Source organism: Chiloscyllium plagiosum, unplaced genomic scaffold (assembly GCF_037043375.1).
Source record: "Chiloscyllium plagiosum isolate Xiang-an unplaced genomic scaffold, Cpla_swu_hap1 HiC_scaffold_17, whole genome shotgun sequence".
In the NCBI taxonomy this organism is placed as follows: Eukaryota; Metazoa; Chordata; class Chondrichthyes; order Orectolobiformes; family Hemiscylliidae; genus Chiloscyllium; species Chiloscyllium plagiosum.
In genome coordinates this window covers 25,714,712-25,734,894 of record NW_028270155.1, presented here as the reverse complement: position 1 = coordinate 25,734,894, position 20,183 = coordinate 25,714,712, and the positions used below count along the sequence as shown (strand labels likewise).

Sequence of the window (20,183 nt, the reverse complement as noted above, 5' to 3'; positions counted from 1 at the left end):
AAGAATGATTTTTGCTTTGTACCTTTACTGCACAAAGCCAAGAATGCCTTGGCTGGACTGTAAACAAGACCGTAACAGTGAATAATAGACTAGCATAGAGCATAAATACCTTGAAAGACATGCTACAACTGATAATTAGAAGAGAAAGAAATATTAAGCATGGTTTATTTTACGAATCTTGATAGAAATGTTTCCGGACCTTCGGCTAATGAGATGTGAGAGTTGGGAAGCAAAAAGGTTGTTTGAAAATATCCCAAGAGAAAGTTAAACAGAAAGTAAAAATCTTGCATTCTGAATTGGAAGATTTTCTGGCAAGCATTCTGACAGTTTGAGTTTGTCACAATGTACCGAGGTAGTCTCTGAATACCAGAGTAAATCTGTGTGTGAAATGAGTCAAATTGTCTGCTCCTTGAGAAAGGCTTGAATGTTCTTGCAAATTAGCTGCACGTAGCCAAAATTAACCACAAAAGCGGCAGCCTGTTCAAAATAAATAGAAGGGGAGACTTGATGGAAGGAAAAATTTTTCATAGGACACTACACATTGATTTTTCACCTTTGGCAATGGGGTCAGGTCTGATGTAATGTAATCGTCATTTTCAGATTAATAATGTGTAGGCCATGACAGATGTCCACAAGACAAACTTTGCACATCAAATGGTGCTTAGAATCCAAACCTTTCTTGGATCCTTGAAGGACAGGTGTGCGGCACTGAGAACATTTCTTTTCCCTTTTGTCCCTTTTAATGGACAAATTCGAATAAAAAGGGGAAAAGATTGCGTAGATTTAATGCCAATCTTCCAGAAACTTATGCAGACCTTTCGCCATCAGCTTTGGATTCCCACATGGGCGTAGATCCAGAACCCAGAATTGTTGCCAACTCAGCATTAAATTGCAGTGTTATCATTGAATGCTAGTTCAGAAGGCAGAAGAACGTCATTGTAATTCAAAAAGGGACTAGTTCTTTGAGGCTGGGTCACGGGAGAAGCACAAATCTTGGCTTACTTCACAACTTATATCTGATCTTGGGAGTGCTTAATGCTGGTGGGGTTTAATATCTTAGCATTGCCGTTCCTCATATTAACAAGGACAAAGTTCACTATAAAGAAGTCAAATGCAAAACAAATAGAAAAACACATTTAACTTTGGCAAACTAGTTTGAGGTGTTAAACACTACTTTGCAGTTTGGATGAAGCAAACTGAAGCTACCGTTATTTGATGCAAACTTATGCAAGTACACCTTGTCTCCTCCAGAGAATCTGCTGTCCATAGCTGTGCTTTGTATCAGGATAATTTGCCCAGCTCCTTTTTGCAGAACTTAAGCCACATACATTGCATACTTAAAAATATCTGAAATTGTATGCTTTCGAGCAAAGCTTACAAAATCCAGTATTTCATTGAGAAGTTTTTGCAGCCCACACAATCCGATTCAAGGCTAAAGAGATTGGAATGCCACAGAATGTGAATATTATCAGCATAAGGAGATATACCTGCACTTGGAACTTTTTGTTAAAACTTGGTACTTTCTGTAACAGTGTGTTTGACATCATCAAACCACACAATAATATACAGTTGCAAATTTTCTAAGTTATGTTTAACAAAATTGCAATTGCTTCCATATATGAATCTTAGAGAGTACTGATTAAAGTTGATATTTTCTACACCATTAGGCTTCTGATCTGACGCAAGACTTTAAATGCTTTAAAGATATAGTCCAAACTATCTGTGTTTCAAAGACAATTTGTTTTACAAAAAGAAAACAGAATGCAACATTCAGAGATAAGTTTGATGTGGAACTCCGCTGGCTCAGTAATTATACCATAGAATTCATGCACTTTTGCCTCACTGTTGCTCTCCACATCAATGTCAGACACCACAGTTCAGATATAACATTCAGGATAAAACTTTATTTGCATTGTTGTATTGTGCTTCCATTGTGCATTGCCCAATTGTGAAATGCTCACCATTTTATTTCACCCAAATACCTGTGTTGTGTCAAATCAAAGTCTGTAAATATCACTTTTGCACCAATGTGTGAATGTGTGCGTGTCTAAACTTTCCCATTCAGGATTTAAAATCAATCACTTCTATATCTTGCAATGATTTCAATTTGGACATGGACTGATTTCTTTCATAAGTAAAATGAGCTTAAAAAGTGCTCTTAGGTTAACAAAAACAGGCAAAATCTATCAGGATAATTTGATCCAGAAGTCAGGGTTCAGAGCAAAGAATTTGCCTGGTATCTATTTATATATAGGGGCTTTGGGACAGGGAGTGGTCATGTGAGGTCATCTGTAAATGAATAATAATGCACTCATTATATTTGATCATTTTATTACCTCTATTATTTAATTGAAATAACTTAATGCTGATGAATTTAATCAGTGATTCAATATCTGCATCAGTGCACAATAGTAGTAGTGTGTACTATCTACAAGGTACAATGCAGCAAATTTCCAAGCCTCTTTCAACCGTATATTAAAAATATATAATTTGTAACATCTAGAAGGATAATAGGTGTTACGGCGTAGAATGCTATCACCTCTTAAGTTTCCCTCCAAGCCACATGAAAATATATTGCTGCTGCTTTACTGCTCCTATGTCAAAATCCTGGAATTGGTGTACCTATGGGTGTACATAAACCAGCAGGACTGCAGCAGTTCAAAAGGAAGCTTTTCAAGAGTCATTGGAGATGGCTGACAAATACTTGCCCTAAGGGTAATGCTCACATCGCATGAAGGAAAGTTCCATCATTCACACATTGGCATATGTTCGATTGGTGGTGGAGTGGAGTCCGACATGTGGTCTATGCCGGGGCCGCAACCTTTTACAATTTACATCAATGTCTTAGATCAGCAGAGCAAAGGAATCCTGACTAAATTTGTAGATGACACCAAGATAGGCGGGGAAGTATGCCATGAAGAAACCATGGGGAAGCTGCGGACAGAAATAGATAGTTTGAATAAGTGGTCAAAAATCTGGTAGATGGAGTATAATATGGGAAGGTGTGAACTTGTTTACTTTTGGAAGGAAGAATTAAAAAAGCAGAGTTAAATGGAGAATGACTGCAGAATTCCAAGGTGCAGAGGCATTTGATGTTCTGGTGCACGAGTCACCAAAAGGTAGTGTGCAGGCATATAGTCAAGAAAGCTAAGGAATGCTGTCCTTTGTTACGAGAGGAATTGAATGTAAAAGTAAGGATGTCATGCTTCAATTGTACAGGGCATTGGTGAGACCACATCTTCTACACTGTGCAGTTTTGAACTGCTTGTTGAAGCAAGATGTATATGCTTTGGAGATAATTTGGAGGAGGTTTGCTAGATTGAGAACTGGAATGAGCAGATTGTCTTCTGAGGAAAGGTTGGACAAGCTGATTTTTTTTTCCATTGGCAAACAATGACATGAGACAAGTGGGTCCTACAGCAGAAGCACAAAAGTATCTTGATGCTGAAGTCCCAAATGAAAATAGCCTTGTTGGATGCAGTCAATGATGCTAAAGCAAAAGGGTATTGAAGAGAACGGCCTAAGTCGGAAGAGTCAGCCAAGGAGATTTTGAATCAAAACCTGACAGCACATTGTTCCAAACAGCAGACATTGGTGAAAAAACAGACAACCCCATGTTACAAGACACAAACACTTTAAAGCCCTATGTGTAAATATCTGCACAAAGTGGGACTAGCTAGAATACCAAATAGTTGCTAACATTTGAAAATAGTACATGTATAAAGTCAGACATTTGGGTAACTAAAAATGTATATGTGCATGCTGTTTTAACTTTTTTTTGTACCAATAGCAAGGTGTTTGGATTGAAATGCTATCATGTAGATGTCAGTGTAGCCTGCTGTGACCTCTAACGCAAGGCTGTAGTAGACAGTATGTCTGAGTATACTTCAGTAAAGTCTTCATGTTAACACACTGCTGTGTTGTACACTCAAAACAGCAGCAGAAGGTAGAACTCCGAACCAGAATTGTGAAAGAAGGAGACTTGTCCAAAGGGATTTTTGGTCTGTCGATGTTGATGAGCAATCCTCTCAAAATACTGAGAGCCAGGATCTGGGCCATGTTCGATTTCAGGCACAAACCTAAGGGTTATCAGGTACCATTAAAGTGAATCCACTGTGCTAGAGGGCCATGCAAACTTGTTCCTATTGCATCATTGTGTTGGTGAAAACCACTTATGCTCCAAGATAAAGGAGAAGTGGTGACAGGTCAGCCTGTGCTGATTCTAGACCTATGGGACAGTGAGAGGGAAGGAAGTGGGAAAGTGGAGGACATGCAGTGAACAACAGAGGCTTTAGTTTAGATACTGAGCCAGGATAAACTGTCTTACTCCATCTGGGTCTACATTCTGGAAAGTTACTTAACTTGATGACAACTTTCCACAGTTTTGATGAGAAAATAAAGAAGTGAAAAAAAGGCACGTGATAACAGCAATAGAAATCAGGAAGCGTATCTCAAATGCAGAAATAAGGCTAAAGCTGGAATAAAGAAAGCCACATGAAAGCATGAGGAAAGGATGGCAGATTGAGCCAAACAAAAAAGTAAGATGATATTCAAATGTGTTAATAGTAAGGATTGACAAAGGATAGAGTGAGGCCCATAAGGAACAAGGTGGGGGGGAGAGGGGTTGTAAACTGCTCACTGAAGCAAAGGGTATGGGGGAGGTACAAAATTAATACTTTGCCCGTCTTTACCAAATTATAAAACGGTGACAATAGCCCAGTTTAAAATGGGTAGGTATTGAGCAATTAAGAATTGTAGTAACAGATGAAGAAGAGTTGATAAAAAGACCAGCAGCACTTCAGGTAGAGAAGTTGCCAGGCCCGGATGGGATGCATCCTCGATTGCTGAGAGAGGGGGTAAGGGAGAAAATTGTGGAACTATTGTTAGAAATTTTCTAGGTCTCTATGAAGATAGGATTAGTCCAGGGGACTGGCGGATTGCAAATGATATGACACTGTTCTTTAAGAAAGAGGCAAAGGATAACCCAAGAAACTACAGATATGTCAGCTTGACATCAATAGTGGGGAAACTGACAGAAGCCATAATACACAATAATATAAATATATACTCAGAGAAAAATACATTAATGCTAGACAGGAAATATCACTTTGTCGAGGGCAGGTCACATCTGAAAATTTCTGAGTTCTTCAAGATGGCATAGACAGTGGCTGAGGGTAGTGCTGACGATGTTGTATATTTGGACTTACAGAAGTATTTGATATGGCAGGGCAGAATGATTAGCAAATTAGAAATGTTTGGAGTAGATGAGTCCTTGGCAGCATGGACTAGAAGTTGGCTTAAAGATAAGGAATAGAGGGCGTATATAGATGGGCATTTCTCAGTCTGGACTCGAGTTGAAAGTGGAGTTCCCCTGGAATCTGTGTTAGGACCCTTGTTTTTTTTTCTGATTTATATACATGATTTTGGAGATGGGGGTTGAGGGCAGAATCTCTAAATTTGTGGATGATACCAGACTAGGAAGAATAGTGAATTGTGAGGGTGATGCTGTGACTTCAGAGGGACATTGGCAATTTGGCCAAATGGGCAGACACATGGCAGAGGAATTTCAATGTAGGGAAATGTGAGGTAAAGCATATTGGTAGAAAAAACATGGAGGCAATACAGACTCAATGATGTAACTATGGGAGTACAGGAGCAGAGGGACCTCCAAGTTTAACTCCATAATTTTCTGAAGGTGGCTAGGTAAACTGGAACAGTAGTTAAGGCTTACAGGATCCTTAGGTTTATAAATAGAGACATCAAGAATAAAAGCAAGGAAGTGATGCTGCATCTCTACAAATCATTGGTAAGAACATATTGAGAGTATTGTGGTCAATTCTGGGCACCTTTATTTATGAAAGGGTGTTAAAACCCTGGAGAGAGTGCAAAAGAGACTTACTGGAATGATACCAGGAATGAGGGATTTTAGATACAAGGAAAGATTAGAGAAAATGGGTCTGTTCTCCATGGGGCAGAGGTGACCTTATTGAGGAGTTCAAATTATGAACAATTTTGACAGGGTAAAAAGGGATATTCTGTCTCCACTTGTTGGAGCATCTGTAATGAGGGGCCACAATGTCAAGATTGTCAGCAAGAGAGCTGGGAGTGAGATGAGGAGAAACTTCTTTACTCAGAGAATTGTTAGGATTTGGAATGCATTGCCTGGCATAGTGAGGCAGGTGGATTTCATACAAGATTTCAAAAGAGAGCTGGATATGTAGTTGAAAGTGAGTTTAGAGGGTTACTGTGATAGGGCTGGACAATGGGACTAGCTGGGTAACTTCTTTTTTGAGTTTTAGTATAGTTTGATGGGTCAAATGGCCCTCTTCTACATTGTAAAACACAATGATCCTAATTTCTGTTAATACTGCTTGTTTAACTTGTGTGCTTAGGAAACTGGAACCGGTTTTATAAAGGAGCGTAAATTAGGCTTTAGGGCCTTGGATTAGCACAGTCAATTGGTCTTATGCCAGTTTCAGGTAGATACCACGAGTGACTATGGGGCATTTTGTAGATGATAGTTTGCATATCCAAAACGCACTGAAAATGTGCATCCTTTACCTTGAAAGCAGATGTTGTGGATCCAATTTCTATATCCACATAGCCACATAATTTTCAAATTATCACAACAACCTATGTGCATTTTTCACTGTAGTTTCTCATTTTGTGTTTTACCCTTTAAAATAGTTCACAGTGTTGGCCAGAGAGCATTCATAGGCTGTTGTCTTTCTAATTTGCTAGTATACAACAACAACAAAAAATCAATAAGACATCTGCACTTTTAGTATGTTTGTGGAAGGTCATCAATATTGTAATTGGCTCTCATTTGTAAGTGTTGAAGCAAAGAACAATATTACCTATTTGACACAAAGTCATCTTTAGAAATTGTTGTTTGGAAGGAAGCTATTGGGGATGTTCCAAACTTCCTGGAACCAGCTCTGTTAAATCATTCCAAAGTCCAGGATAACCCAACTAATCAGAACTTAAACAAGATCACTCGGAAAGATTATAAATCATAAGATAGAACATATTCAAAGCTGGAGAATCACTGTGTTATTTCAGGGAATTGAGATGGAACCAGTCATCAGTTTGGTGTATCACCTACTTTCAGAGCTACTTGAATATCTGTGTCAACAAAATCAAACTGCTGGAGAAACTCAGCAGGTCTTGGCAGCATCTGTGGGGTGAAAAATAGTTAATATTTTGAGTAATGTCAAGTTCATATTGGACTTGTAATATTAACTATGTTTTTCTCTCCACAGATCCTGCTGAGTTTCTCCAGCACTTTCTACTTTTATTTCAAATTTCCAGCATTTGCAGTTCTTTGTTTTATTTGAACGCTGTGTTGTATTCTTTATGTAGATTGAGGCGCCTCATTTTAGCTGCATTTTCCAGTCTGCAATTCAATCACTGTTATTTCCTGTCCCAATGAAATGAAAAGCCCAATGTCACCACATTGCCATTCACCGAACAAGCAATATTTTATGTCTGAGTAGCTTCACCGCAGCCATCTCTTTAATTATAATATGCATATTTAACTCTTCAGCTTGGAAGTGAACAAGATTTATGGCAGGAGAACGTAGGAGTCCTTACTGAATACGTGCAGTTGGGTTAACTGAAGTGGGGTGGATGAGGAAAAATACTGGCACAACTAACACATTTACGTTCTGTAAATTCTGTGTATTTTTTATCATAATTTTGCATACAGTGCAAAAATTTATTTTTATATGGAGACAGAGGATTGTGGTGGAGAAATGCTGTTTGGACTGGAGGCCTGTGACCAGCAGTGTACCACAGAGATCAGTTTTTTTTTTCATTTATATGAATGGTTTGTTTATGAATATAGGAGGCATGGTTATTAAGTTTGCAGATTATACTAAAAAAGGTGGTGTAGTGGAAATTATCCTTGAGTACAACAGGACCTTAATCAAATGGGCCAATAGCCCAAGGTGTGGCAGATGGAGATTAACTTAGATAAATGTAAGATATTGCATTCTGGTAAGACAAACTGGGGCTAGACTTATATAGTTAATGATAGGGCCCTGGGAAGTGTTGCCGAACAAAGAGACCTAAAGGTGCAGGGTAATTGTTTCTTGAAAGTGGAGTCACAGGTAGACAGGGTGTTTGGCACATTTGCCTTCATTAGTCAGAACTTTGGGTACAGGAGTTGGGGCATCATGTTGCAGCTGTACAGGAGACTTGTGAGGCCACTTCTAGAATGCGGCATACAATTCTGGTCGCTCTTCTATAGGAAGGATGCTGTGAACCCTTGTGAAACCTGAAAGGCTGCAGAAAAGATTTACAAGGATGTTCCCAGGACTGGAGGGTTTGAGTTATAGGGAGACGCTGATTGATTGGAACTATCTTCCCAGAGCATCGGAGGCTGAGGTTAGAGAGGTTTATGCAATCATGAGCATGGATAGGCTGAATAGCCAAGGTCCTTTTCCAAAGGGAAGGGAGTCCAAAACTAGAAAGATTTTAAAACGGGTGGATGTGATTGCAATTACAATTAAAAGACTTCTGGATGGGTTTATAAATAGAAAGAGTTTCGTGGGATTTGGGCCAAATGCTGGCAAATGGGACTAGGTCAGATTGAGATGTCTGATCGGCGCAGACAAATTGGACTGAAGGGTGTGTTTCTGTGCTGTATGACTATAAGTATCCCTTGGATCCTGCTGTGACTTCAGTTTTAACATAAATATACACGCATTATTGCTAGAAACTCCCATTCTCTCAACCTCTATCTGGTGGCAGGGTTATTTTAATGAGTGACCGAATGGTTTTTGTGATGTTTTCCCTGAATTAGTGCGAGGAAATTCAGTTATGGTAGAAAAATGGAGCAAAATTTCTTGTGTCCAAATTTTCTTGAAGCGAGTCTACACAGTTATTCAAATGCTTTTATTTCAGGAAATTTGGAGCCAGTGTCTTTAATGTAATGACTAACTTGTGGGTGCCATTAACATTATTACGTTGCATAAATGGCTATTTGCAGACCTTCTAATTGCAGCAGTGGCCTTTGTACAGTATCATCTTGTGTGTTAGACTTAGGAGATCAATGAGCCCCGTTTGGACTGTTCACACACCCTGTTCTCTGTTGACCTGTAATTGCAGCAATTATTCAACAGAACATAAAACATATTACCCTCTGAAAGTAGTAGTCAAGCCAACTATTGTGAACCACACTACATACAGCAAAGCAAAATTCAACAAGAATGATGACTGGGTTCTCCCAGCCCCGAGGCAATGCATTTGCCATTTGATTTAGTCCCGTTAAGTGCAGAATGAACGTTTCCACAGCTGTTTTCCACCTTCAATGGCATTATAATTTTGAGAGTAATGAAAATCAACACAAATGAATGACTATGTAGGAGTGGTTTAACTAAGGATACTTTTTCTGTGTTACAGTCATAGCTTTGGTTATGGATTAAATCATTTCATCCGTAAATGTGGTGACGTGCTCTACATCAGGAGCAAAGGTTACGACATTGGTCAAAGCTGAAAGTGATCATCCCTTCCTTTTGTTATTTTCATTTCTCCAAATTGATATTGAATTACTAAAGTGAGGCAGAACTCGAATTAACTTGAGCAAATATTCTCTCAGCAACCTAGATAGGGTCGACAGTATGAACCTTTTCCCGCGTATTGAGTCGGGTATTACAAGGGGGCATAGCTTTAAATTAAGGGGGGGTAGATATAGGACTGATGTTAGGGGTAGGTTCTTCACTCAGCGAGTCGTTAGTTCATGGAATGCCCTGCCAGTAACAGTGGTGGACTCTCCCTCTTTATGGGCATTTAAGAGGGCATTGGATAGGTATATGGAGGATAGTGGGTTAGTGTAGTTTAGGTGGGCTTGGATCGGCGCAACATCGAGGGCCCAAGGGCCTGTACTGCGCTGTATTCTTCTATGTTCTATGTTCTATGTTCTAACTCTAAACAGCAACCACTGGTTCATTGTTCAGTCCTTTTTTAGGGATAAGGGCTGCCACAGTAAATATTTAAATTTTTCTTCTGTTAATAAAGCCAAGATCACTTTCATGAAACAAGAAGGAAACTGCTAGAAAGGCTCAGGTGGTCTGGCGGCATCTGTGGAGAGAAAGCAGTGTTAATGTTTCAGGTCCAATGAAACCGCCCCCCCAAAGAACAACCTTTATGAAAGGAAGTTCACTCAAGAGTAGGATTTTTGGGGTGCATTTTCTGAATCGAGAAAGGAGGAAAGAAAATCTTTCTATTTATCTAGTGCCTTTTGTATCTGTAAGATGTCCCAAAATACTTGACAGTGTTAAAAATCACACAACACCAGGTTATAGTCCAACAGGTTTAATTGGAAGCACACTAGCTTTCGGAGCGACGCTCCTTCATCAGGTGATTGTCAAGGAGCGTCGCTCCGAAAACTAGTGTGCTTCCAATTAAACCTGTTGGACTATAACCTGGTGTTGTGTGATTTTTAACGTTGTACACCCCAGTCCAACACCGGCATCTCCAAATCAAGACTACTTGACAGTGAAGTGCTTAGAATGTGTCGAATATGGTTCTATTGTAGGGAATGTGGCAAACTGTTTATAAGCAGCAAAGTCTCATAAGCAGTAAGATAACAATAACCATGTATAACGGAGCCAGTACTTGATTTCAGAAATAAATGACCTGTATGAAATTTGTATATGTTTTGGTTCGAAGCATTATGTAACTGTGCATTTTGACAGAGTATTCTTTGGAAACTAATGGAAAGAACAAAAATGCTCATAACAGTCAGAACCATTTCAGATGGAATGTAAATTTGATTCTTCAGAGTATTGTGAACTGGTAAAATTATCATCAAATGTACACTGTTTTCTGGCTATTCTCTTAACCAGAACTGTTGTTGGACTACTGTTTTGTTTTAAAACAGTTGCAGATAATTTAAAAATCCAATTTGTGAAATTTTGCAAAAGCAACTTCATCCCTACTACATTCTAAGTTTCATTTTATGTGCCCAGTGAATTCTCTGTTGATGAATACACACATTATGATCTTCTTCGACATAATTAATGACCAGGAGTCATCATTAATCCATTTCTAACATGTTGGAAGCTTTCCAGTTGTGCCTATCAATCGTTTTCACCAGAAGCATGAAGATTGAGGTTTTAAATTTAATAGGAGGTTTTGATAAAGTAAACGGGGAAAAGAAGATTCCCTGTGGAGATTAGTCAGTGACAAGTTATTTATTCAAAATTATTCGGAAAAAAGATCTAGTGAGAACGTTAGGATGCTTTTGCCACTGAGTTGTCAGGTTCTGGGACACTCAATGCCAAAGATGGTGCAAGTTGACTTTCATATACAATTTTAAATAAAGAGTTCATAGAATAGAATCCCTATGGTATGGAAGCAGGCCTTCAACCCAACAAGTCCACATTAATTCTCCGATGAACATCCCACCCTGACTCTCACCCCACCCATGCCCTCTCCCTATAACCTTACATTTCCCATGGCTAATATATCTAGCCTACACATCCCTGGATGCTACTGGCAATTTAGCATGGTCAATACACCTAAACCGCATATCTTTGGACTCTGGGGTGAAACCAGAGCGCTGGAGCAAACCCACGTAGACATGGGAAGTATGTACAAACTCCACACAAACAGTCGCCCGAGGGTGGAAATGAACCTGGGTTCCTGGTGCTGTGAGGCAGCAGTGCTAACCACTGAGCCACCATGCTGCCAGTTAGACAGTTTACTTTAAGAGGAACTTAGTAGAGTTAACAGGAATGAGGGACTCTGCTTCACTGCTTTCAAAAGGCTAGTATAGATATGATGGGCCAAATGGCTTCCTTCTGTAATGTATGTTTTTTCATGTGTGAAAGATAAAGGAGTGCTTTGTAATTGTATGTCTACAAAACGTTTGAATTACTTTACACTAAAATGGTAATATGATTTATTTAAAGGAAGCTGCCCGAACAATATAGAGCTCCCCTTTTGATTAAGCCCCAAATTATAATAATGCAAAAGGTATTTTTGTTAACTGACCTGCTCCCAGTTATTGTCTACAATCTCAGTAATACTCAACATGGCTCAATGTGCATCAGAAAATAAACAAATACATGTGGGTGAAGATTGGATTAGCAGTCCACGGCTGCTCAACACTCTGTGGCGATATGCACTGCTGATTGCAGTTAGTGATGCAGAGAAACAGTATCACATTTCAGTCGCTCTTCCTCTGCCCGTCAAAATAGCTCACTTTGTGTTGCATTAACTTATGTTGGCACTGCTTTGAACCATTTCCAGAAGATCAGTGTCTGTGAGCTGATTCCTGGCGTTCACTCTGCCAACTTCCTTGTGGCTGCCTCAGACCTGAAGCCCATATTTTATAATTCCACACCACTGCTGCAGAGATCAAGTAGCTGAATTTGGCAACATAAGCCTGGAAACCTGTTCACTTGCCTTCTTGTATCCAGATTAACATGGAGGTAAGATAAAAGCAGCATTAAAGGAGTCAAAGGAAGCCAAGTCACCAGCATGTCCAATGCAGAGTTTGCAGCTGTGGAGGCACTTTAATATTGAGCTGAAATTGGTGTTGTGGAAAAGCAAGGGCCAGAGAGCTGTACTGCAGAGGAATTAAAGCAAAAATTAGTCATTTTTACAATAATCGAGAAATGAACTTCAAAACAACTTTTATCCTCCTGTTGTTAACCTTGGTGGGGAATGGTGGTGTGGAGGAGGGTGATGTCAGTGGTGAGGGCAGTAATGAGTGGTAGGCAAAAAGCCTACTTATAATGATGCTACTATTAGTTGCTGTTTGTCATCATCTCTCTTGTATCAATTGCACAGATACAAAATTGCAGTAAACATCCTTAAATTAGAACATTGAGATTCAATCATATGCTTTGTACTTTGCCACTCAAAATACACTTAATATTATTCGCAATGATTGACAAATATTGCTTAACTGTCAGCATTGGTTTGCAAATTCTTTGGAAATTTGATAAAATTTAAACAACATGTGAAAAGCACAGCAACACCCCCATAACCATGACTAGCAACAGGGCTGCTTCTTGCGGTTGGACTTTCATTGAAATATTTAATTTCCCTAAGTTGTTTAGAGCATTCCATCATTATTTCTGTTGAGATTGATAAACCTGGCATGCTTTATTCATTCAATTCACGTTACTGTGTTAGTGCATTCCTGGTCCATATGACTCTCCTAATTGCATCACCTAGACAGCTATCAAGAAAAGAATGTGCTGGAGAACTCAGCAGGTCTGGCAGTATCTGTAAAGAGAGAAATAGATTTGACGTCTCAAGTCCATGAGAAGATGCATTGGATTTGAAAGTTAACTCTGTTTCCCTCTCCACAGAGGCTGCCAGACCTTGCCAGACCTGCTGAGCTTCTGCGGCACTTCCTGTTTGTATTTCAAATCTCCAGCATCTGGAATTTTTTTTTTGCTTTAGCTGACAAGAACGTGTTCATTTGAAAGATTTGGTCAAGTGAATATATATGGATAATTTTGCAAGTCTGTACTAATGGTGAGCAACTTTGCCCACTGACGTTGCAAATGAATAACTTGACATCCACTACGAACATTCTTTCCAACCCATGGGTCCCATGGAATTAACCATTTGTCTTTTTCAAACTGGATTAGAAAATTTTCATAATTGTCCTCTTTTTGTAGAGCAGCAGTTCAAGATCTCCTGGTGAACACAGGGCACTTTTGCTCTGGTTAAACAATATTAAGGATGAACTGATTAGATCAGTTTATGACAGTTTAGGTAACAGATCTAACTGCAGCGATCACAAAAGAATTGTTGGAGCACCAGCCTTGACCACATCCTGCCGTTGATTGGCATTAGTTGTTTGGCTTGTTACTGTCAGCACAGCTGTAACGTAGCACAGCCTGACTCCAGATATAGCACTATTACGACAGAGCAACTTTTACAAGGTCAGTAACCAAATCAAGAAACTGGGTTTAGCTTCAAAGGAATAAATATGTTCTTCATATCCTGCGCAAAAATATACTGGAGAAGACATGTTGCCAAGCATTTCAGAACACATTGAAAATGTAGTATCAACACATGTTTGCATTTATACCATGTACACTTCCATGGAGGTGGGTACAATTATAACATTTAAAAGACAGCTATTGGGTATATGATTAGGAGGGGTTTAAAGGGATATGGGCCAAATGCTGACAAATGGAACGAGATCAGATTGTGATGTCTGGTCAGTGCAGATAAATCTGTTTCCGTGCTATATGACTCTATGACTTGATATAAACCTACCATTGATATCTTACTGTTATGCATCAAAATGTGAAAAAATGGACTTGTAGCAGAATTGATTCATTTGTAACATATTGATTCGGGTGCTTGGAAAGTTCCCATCTGTAATAGTTAGTATGGTATATCTGCGTGTGAAATGTGGACGGAGCAAGATGGATTAACCAGCTAGTCGTGTATTAATAAACACCTTCCAAGTTTAATTTCTCTCACAGGCTGGAAGTATTCTGAAGATTTTTAATTGTATTGCAACAGCATCCACAATAGGTGTACAATGAATATTGTCATTTAGTAATTCATCAACACCATCCTCCCCAACATGGTCACACTGTTGCTGTCATGCTCACTGTCTCACTCACACACTCACGCTCACTGTCACTCTCACTCCCAAGCAGACTCAGTTAAACTCCTCCTTTATGACTTTGCTAAATAATCCAATATGAAAGTAAAATACTAGATTACAGCCAAGGGCAAAATTATGCACAGGTTGTAAACTGAGCAGTGTCTTTCTGCCCGGAGTTCACACTTGGAAGGAGATAAAGTGGTAATTGGTGAACAAATGCAGTTTTAGTAACTGAACCTCTTCCCAATCCTGCAGCACTGTACATTGCTAAACTACTCGTAATATTGTGTTTTTAAAAGGAGTGCGATTGCCCTTTAACAAAAATTAACTAAAATTAGCCTGGTCATTGCAGAGCTGTAGTGAGCTATTATAGCCAATTACTCCAAATAGAACTTGAGCATATACATTAAACATGTTTAAGCTGTTCCTCATGCTGCACTGAACAACACAGTGCATCCTCAAAGTCAGTACTTTACTCATGTAATCTTTACTCAGCATCAGGGATCCGGGTTCTATTACAGTCTCTGTCTGTGCACATTCTCCCCATGCCTGTGGGGGTTTCTTCCCACAGTCTAATGATGTGCCGATTAGGTGGATTAACCATGGAAAATGCAGGGTTACAGAGATAGGGAAGTCGGGGGCAGGGGGTTTTGGATGGGATGTTCTTTGGAGGGTCATTGTGGAAGATGGGTCGAATGACCTGCTTTCACACCATAGGGACTCTATGATTTCTATGAACCTTGCTGACTAATACCACTTTGATTATTTATTGTAGGCATCACCCATTCAGATTGTTGAAAATTTGAATTGCTAATGTGAATACACTGGAGAAAAGAATGACATGCCAACCAACTTTTTCCTTTCTTAAAAATGCAGTACTGTGTTGTAACAAAAATATTAGCTTTTCCTGCCTCACCCTTTTGTCAAAACAATGAGCATGTCTAATACTTTTCATGTGAAAATCTGTATTGGGTCAAATTAAGTAGAATTCTCTACATTTCACTTTTGACTGTCACCTCAAGTTTCAAAGTCTTCTAATTTATTTATTAATTATGTCCCCTCCGCTCCTTTCAGAAAAAGATCTACAAGTACAAAAAGGTACTGAGTAACCCAAGTCGCTGGGAGGTTGTGTTGAAGGAGATTCGGACTCTGGTGGATATGGCACTTTTTTCACCTCTTCAGGATGATTCCATTCACCAGGCACCACTGGAGATAGTCTCTAAGCTTCTCTCAGAGGTATGGACCAACTGTTCCATTTTGGCAAATACTATTTTAATCAAATTAACGTCATTTCTGCGCCTCTTTTTTTAGTACCTACCAATTCTCAGTAGTTTTGAACAAAAGGTACAGAGCACTGGTTAACTTATTAACTTGTATCTTGTTAACTCTTACTAACATTCAAGAACAGATTTTGATAAACAACGCTATTGGAAATTCCTATTTTTGGTCTCTGTCCCTTTTTGGTTATGATTATAACAAGGTCAGCCAGATGGACCTCATAGAAATACTAATCTAGTCCAATCAGGGAACCTGGTTGACGGATCTTCTCAGGAGTGTCAGCGATTCTGCTGATTCTGACAGCTGGTTCTGAGGGAGCTGGATGAGTGTCCAGGACTTTTCACATCTAACTAAAGGAGAATTTGGCGATTGGCCTCTGAAGAGTTATTTCAGGTTGGCCATGCAGCTTCCTTGGATGTAGTTAGAACTGGGCCTGAACCTGTACAAAAGGCAGGCCTTCAAGGGCTGTTCCTGGTCTCCCAGCTTACTTGCCTGATACACATCTCACCGGGTACCGATGTTCAATTAAACAAGGGCATGATTTCTGTGAAAGTTTCAGAATCCCAAAGTGGGGACCAAATGAGTCTGCGTCAGCAAGTCCAACACTGCAGTTTCCCAGAATCAGCTTGCAGTCTCTAGGTTCCTCACGCTCTAGAAACTTGATGGGCCCACTGAGAGAGAGATGGACACTGCTGGGACAGGTGGTCAATGTGAGAGAAGGTGTACAGAGATATAATACATTCAGTGGGGTGAAGCTGGTCGACAGCTGGGACCAGAGGAACAACCCTTCTGTTGGATTACTGTGGCCATTGCAGCCCTGCCAACATATCAAAGTATATACAGCTTTCCCTCAAATAACTAAAATATATTGACATCTCTATTAAAATAATTGTTGTGCAGAATGTCATTTACAATAGCCTGCAATACCTTTACTGCATTCTTATGTTGTCCAGAATCGAAAGCTGGCTGAGTTAAATTAAACACCTTTGTTAACTATAGCCAGTGTAACTTTTAAAATATAAGCAGCTAGTTTTAAGTTTCATTTTCCTTTTGTGTATCCTTCCAGAACCTCAAGCTAACAACCCAGGAGCATGAAAATATCATTGTGGTAAGTCTTTACGTAAGAGTGATGTTCGGAGAATTTTGTAAGTATAGAACCTGCAGAACCTTGAATATTTCTACAAGTTTGGTGCAAACTTTAGAGGTTAACACTTCGTAGCAAGGTTCCTTGCTTGCTTAAATAACTGATTAGATGTCTAGGCATGGTCTTCAGTGCACCTAATTCTCAATTCTCTAGTTTCTATTTCAATTAAGGGAAAGCCATTAGGGATTATTGGTTCAATACGCTGAACCTCAAGGTTTTTTTAAATCAAATTTCTTACTTCTCATGATGTTTCATGCTGGACTCCTTTACCTGAGCCTTTCTACCTTTTAACTAATACAAGTCAGATAAAAACAAAGTTTACAGACATCCAATCATAGTAATTATCTCCAAACCAATGAGTGTAACCTACTTGCAGTGCATTGGACCATCTCTTTCAGAGCAGTGGGAGAAAGTGGGAGTCTTGATGATGTGTTTGACCATTTTGTAAGATCCAATGTGTCAAAGCTGCTCCTGGGTATTTGCTTATCATCATATACATCATGCTGCTCAGTTGTCATTAAATGTGCAGGTAATCTTAATTGTTCCTCCACATTTAGAGGTTTTATCAATTTTCTTATGCTTTGACAAAATTAGACATTGGCCTGAGATTCCTATACTGGCAGTGTTGATTTGAATAATACTTTTCTAATATTTTATAGTGAGAAGTACACAAGTGAAAGTTGAAAATGCTTTTAAAAGCACCAAATTATGCAATTCCTGTTGGAATGGTTTTGTGTCAAAGGAGGGCACCTTATTCATCCAACTGTGCATTATCATCGTTTACATTTTTGTAACACAGGAAAACAGGGTAATATGATTTGCAGGAGTGTAGTCCAACAAAAATTAACTCTAAGTGGAGAAAGGAAGTATTAGGGGAAAGGAACTAAGCACAACATTTGAAGAGGGCCCTGAATGCAGGGGAAAGAGGGTTTTTACAGAGGACCATGGGACTTTCATGGCCACTAGTGGTAGGCCAGAGAGATTGATTAGTATGGTGGAGTGGGTGGTAATTTGTTCGAGTTAGAGGAACATAAAGGTTGAGCTGTAGAAGTGGCATGTCATAGACTATTATATTGGGGAGAGTCCAGGCCATGGAGGACCTTAAACTTAATTGGTGGGCGGTGGTCCAGTGTCATTCATTGACAATGGGGGTAATGAGTGAGCAGGATTTGGAACAGATTAGGACAAAGCAGAGTTTTTAATGAGCTCATATTTGTGATGAGGAGACATGTGATGCCATCAAGGAGAATATTAGAACAGTCAAGACTGGAAGTGTCAAGGGATTTGTTGAGGGTTTGTGACAAACCTGCTCCTTTAACAAGGTTATGATGTTCTTGTTTTTTTACAGAGAGATCATAAATGACACAGACTCCAAGTCTGGAGGTTGAGGGGTTTTAGGACCAATTTGATAATAGCTAACAGATACTGCCTCAGGCAGAAGGCTTTCAAGATTAAAAAAAACACACTTAAACAATGAAAGTGGAGTGACCAGTTCTCCCAGCTCAGCTTTGTTTTTTTAACAGTAGTGTGGAAAAAGCTACTGAACCCAAAGAAGTAGGTCCAGGCTGGTACTCTCTCTCTCTCTCTCTCTCTCTCTCTCTGACTTTTCTCCTATAAGAACCTGTGTTTGATTTTACCTTTTGTGCCAACATATACTGTATTCTGTTCTCTTTTGTTTGTGTTTCATTTGGTGATCCTATAAATAGATTCTGTTTTGTTTAAATCTAAGTGGTGTGACCAGCTGATTCTCTCCTGGAATATCCACTGTACACCTGCTTAAAGCAACTAGCAAAATTAGGGTCTGGGCTGCCTTCTTAAAATGTTTTGGCGGGAGGGGGTGTCTGGCCTAGTCCATAACAGGTTTCACCAGCAGATCAGCTGACATGGAGGTGGAGATAGGGTGATGCCTATCATGATTAGGTGACATTGAGGGGAGTCAGTCTACATTGAGTCGCTTGAAGCCAATTACATCCATATTGCTTGTTCACTTGTATGTTTTATATCTTCACACTTAGTGCTTTTCATTTGGGGAAAGATGTGGAAGTAGCAGGCTGAGTATCAACCTGTTTGAACCACTTTGTGGACATTTCTTCCATGGCTTACTGGGTTCTGGAGTGGGACTTGAACTTGGACCTCCTGCCTGGTCCAGCAGTGGATACTGCTGGGGAAGGTGTGTCACTCAGAATTAACATTTGCCTTGCTGTGGGGTCACACTGGAAGGCAAAATAAAATGTTTGAGGACTACTGCTGTAGCCTGTGTTATGGAACGAAGCACATTGAAGATATTTATACTCACATATTTTGTTGTGATGTCATTTTCGAGGTGAGCCGGTGAGCAAATGGCATTAGACTGAAAATACTTTGCTACGTGATTGCCTTTTTAAACCAAAAGCAAACCGACTTAAATGTTTGATTTGCCCAAAGCAAGATTGTAGAATAATTCGAATGCCTTATTTCTGTCCCTTAGGCAATAGCACCTTTGCTGGAAAACAACCATCCTCCTCCTGATCTCTGCGAGTTTTTCTGCAAGGTACTTATTTATACATCTTTGTTTGTCGATACTTGTTCGGATAGAGGCCAGAACAGGTCTTTTGCTATACAATTTGATTCAAATTTGCATTTGCTGCCAATCACTGAGGCAAGCGGCATAATTTTTTTTGTACTAGACTTAACTGTTAATTGAAGCAAATTACATGGAAATATACATCATTTTGCAAATGCAAAATTTTAATCTCCGTAACCATCACTACATTATTAAACAAGTACACTCTAAAGGATTCCCTTGGGGTGTCTGGTTGTACAGAAGTGGATAAAGCAGGGACTCTCGGATCGCTCACCTTAGAGTAAAGAAGATTAAGGGGAGATGTTCAAAATGAAGAGCTTTGATGGCAAAGGGCCAGTAACTGGAGCTTATAGATTTAAAATATTTGGTAAAAGAGACAGAGGTAAGATGAGTAAACAGTATTTTAGACAGCCAGGTCTGATGGTCAGTAGTATACTCTCTGTGAGGGCAATGGAAGCAGATTCAGTAATAACTTTGAATAATAAATTGGATGCATACTTGCAAACGAAATCTTGATAGCAGAATAGGACAAATTGGATAGTTTTACAAAGGGTCGGTGAAGAACAAAGAGCCAATAGCCTGCACCTCTGCTTTATGGTTCTATGATT

General features: G+C 39.4%; 1 protein-coding gene across 2 annotated transcripts in view; it reads left to right on the top strand.

Annotated features, from left to right (window-relative positions):
• Nucleotides 1–20,183, top strand: part of cmip (c-Maf inducing protein) — a 215,643-nt gene that overhangs the window by 129,562 nt on the left and 65,898 nt on the right. For both annotated transcript variants that reach the window (XM_043706666.2, XM_043706667.2), the window contains exons 4-6: nt 15,665–15,826; nt 16,935–16,976; nt 19,480–19,542. In XM_043706666.2, the coding sequence (XP_043562601.1) occupies nt 15,665–15,826; nt 16,935–16,976; nt 19,480–19,542 (267 nt within the window). The remainder of the gene's footprint in view (nt 1–15,664; nt 15,827–16,934; nt 16,977–19,479; nt 19,543–20,183) is intronic.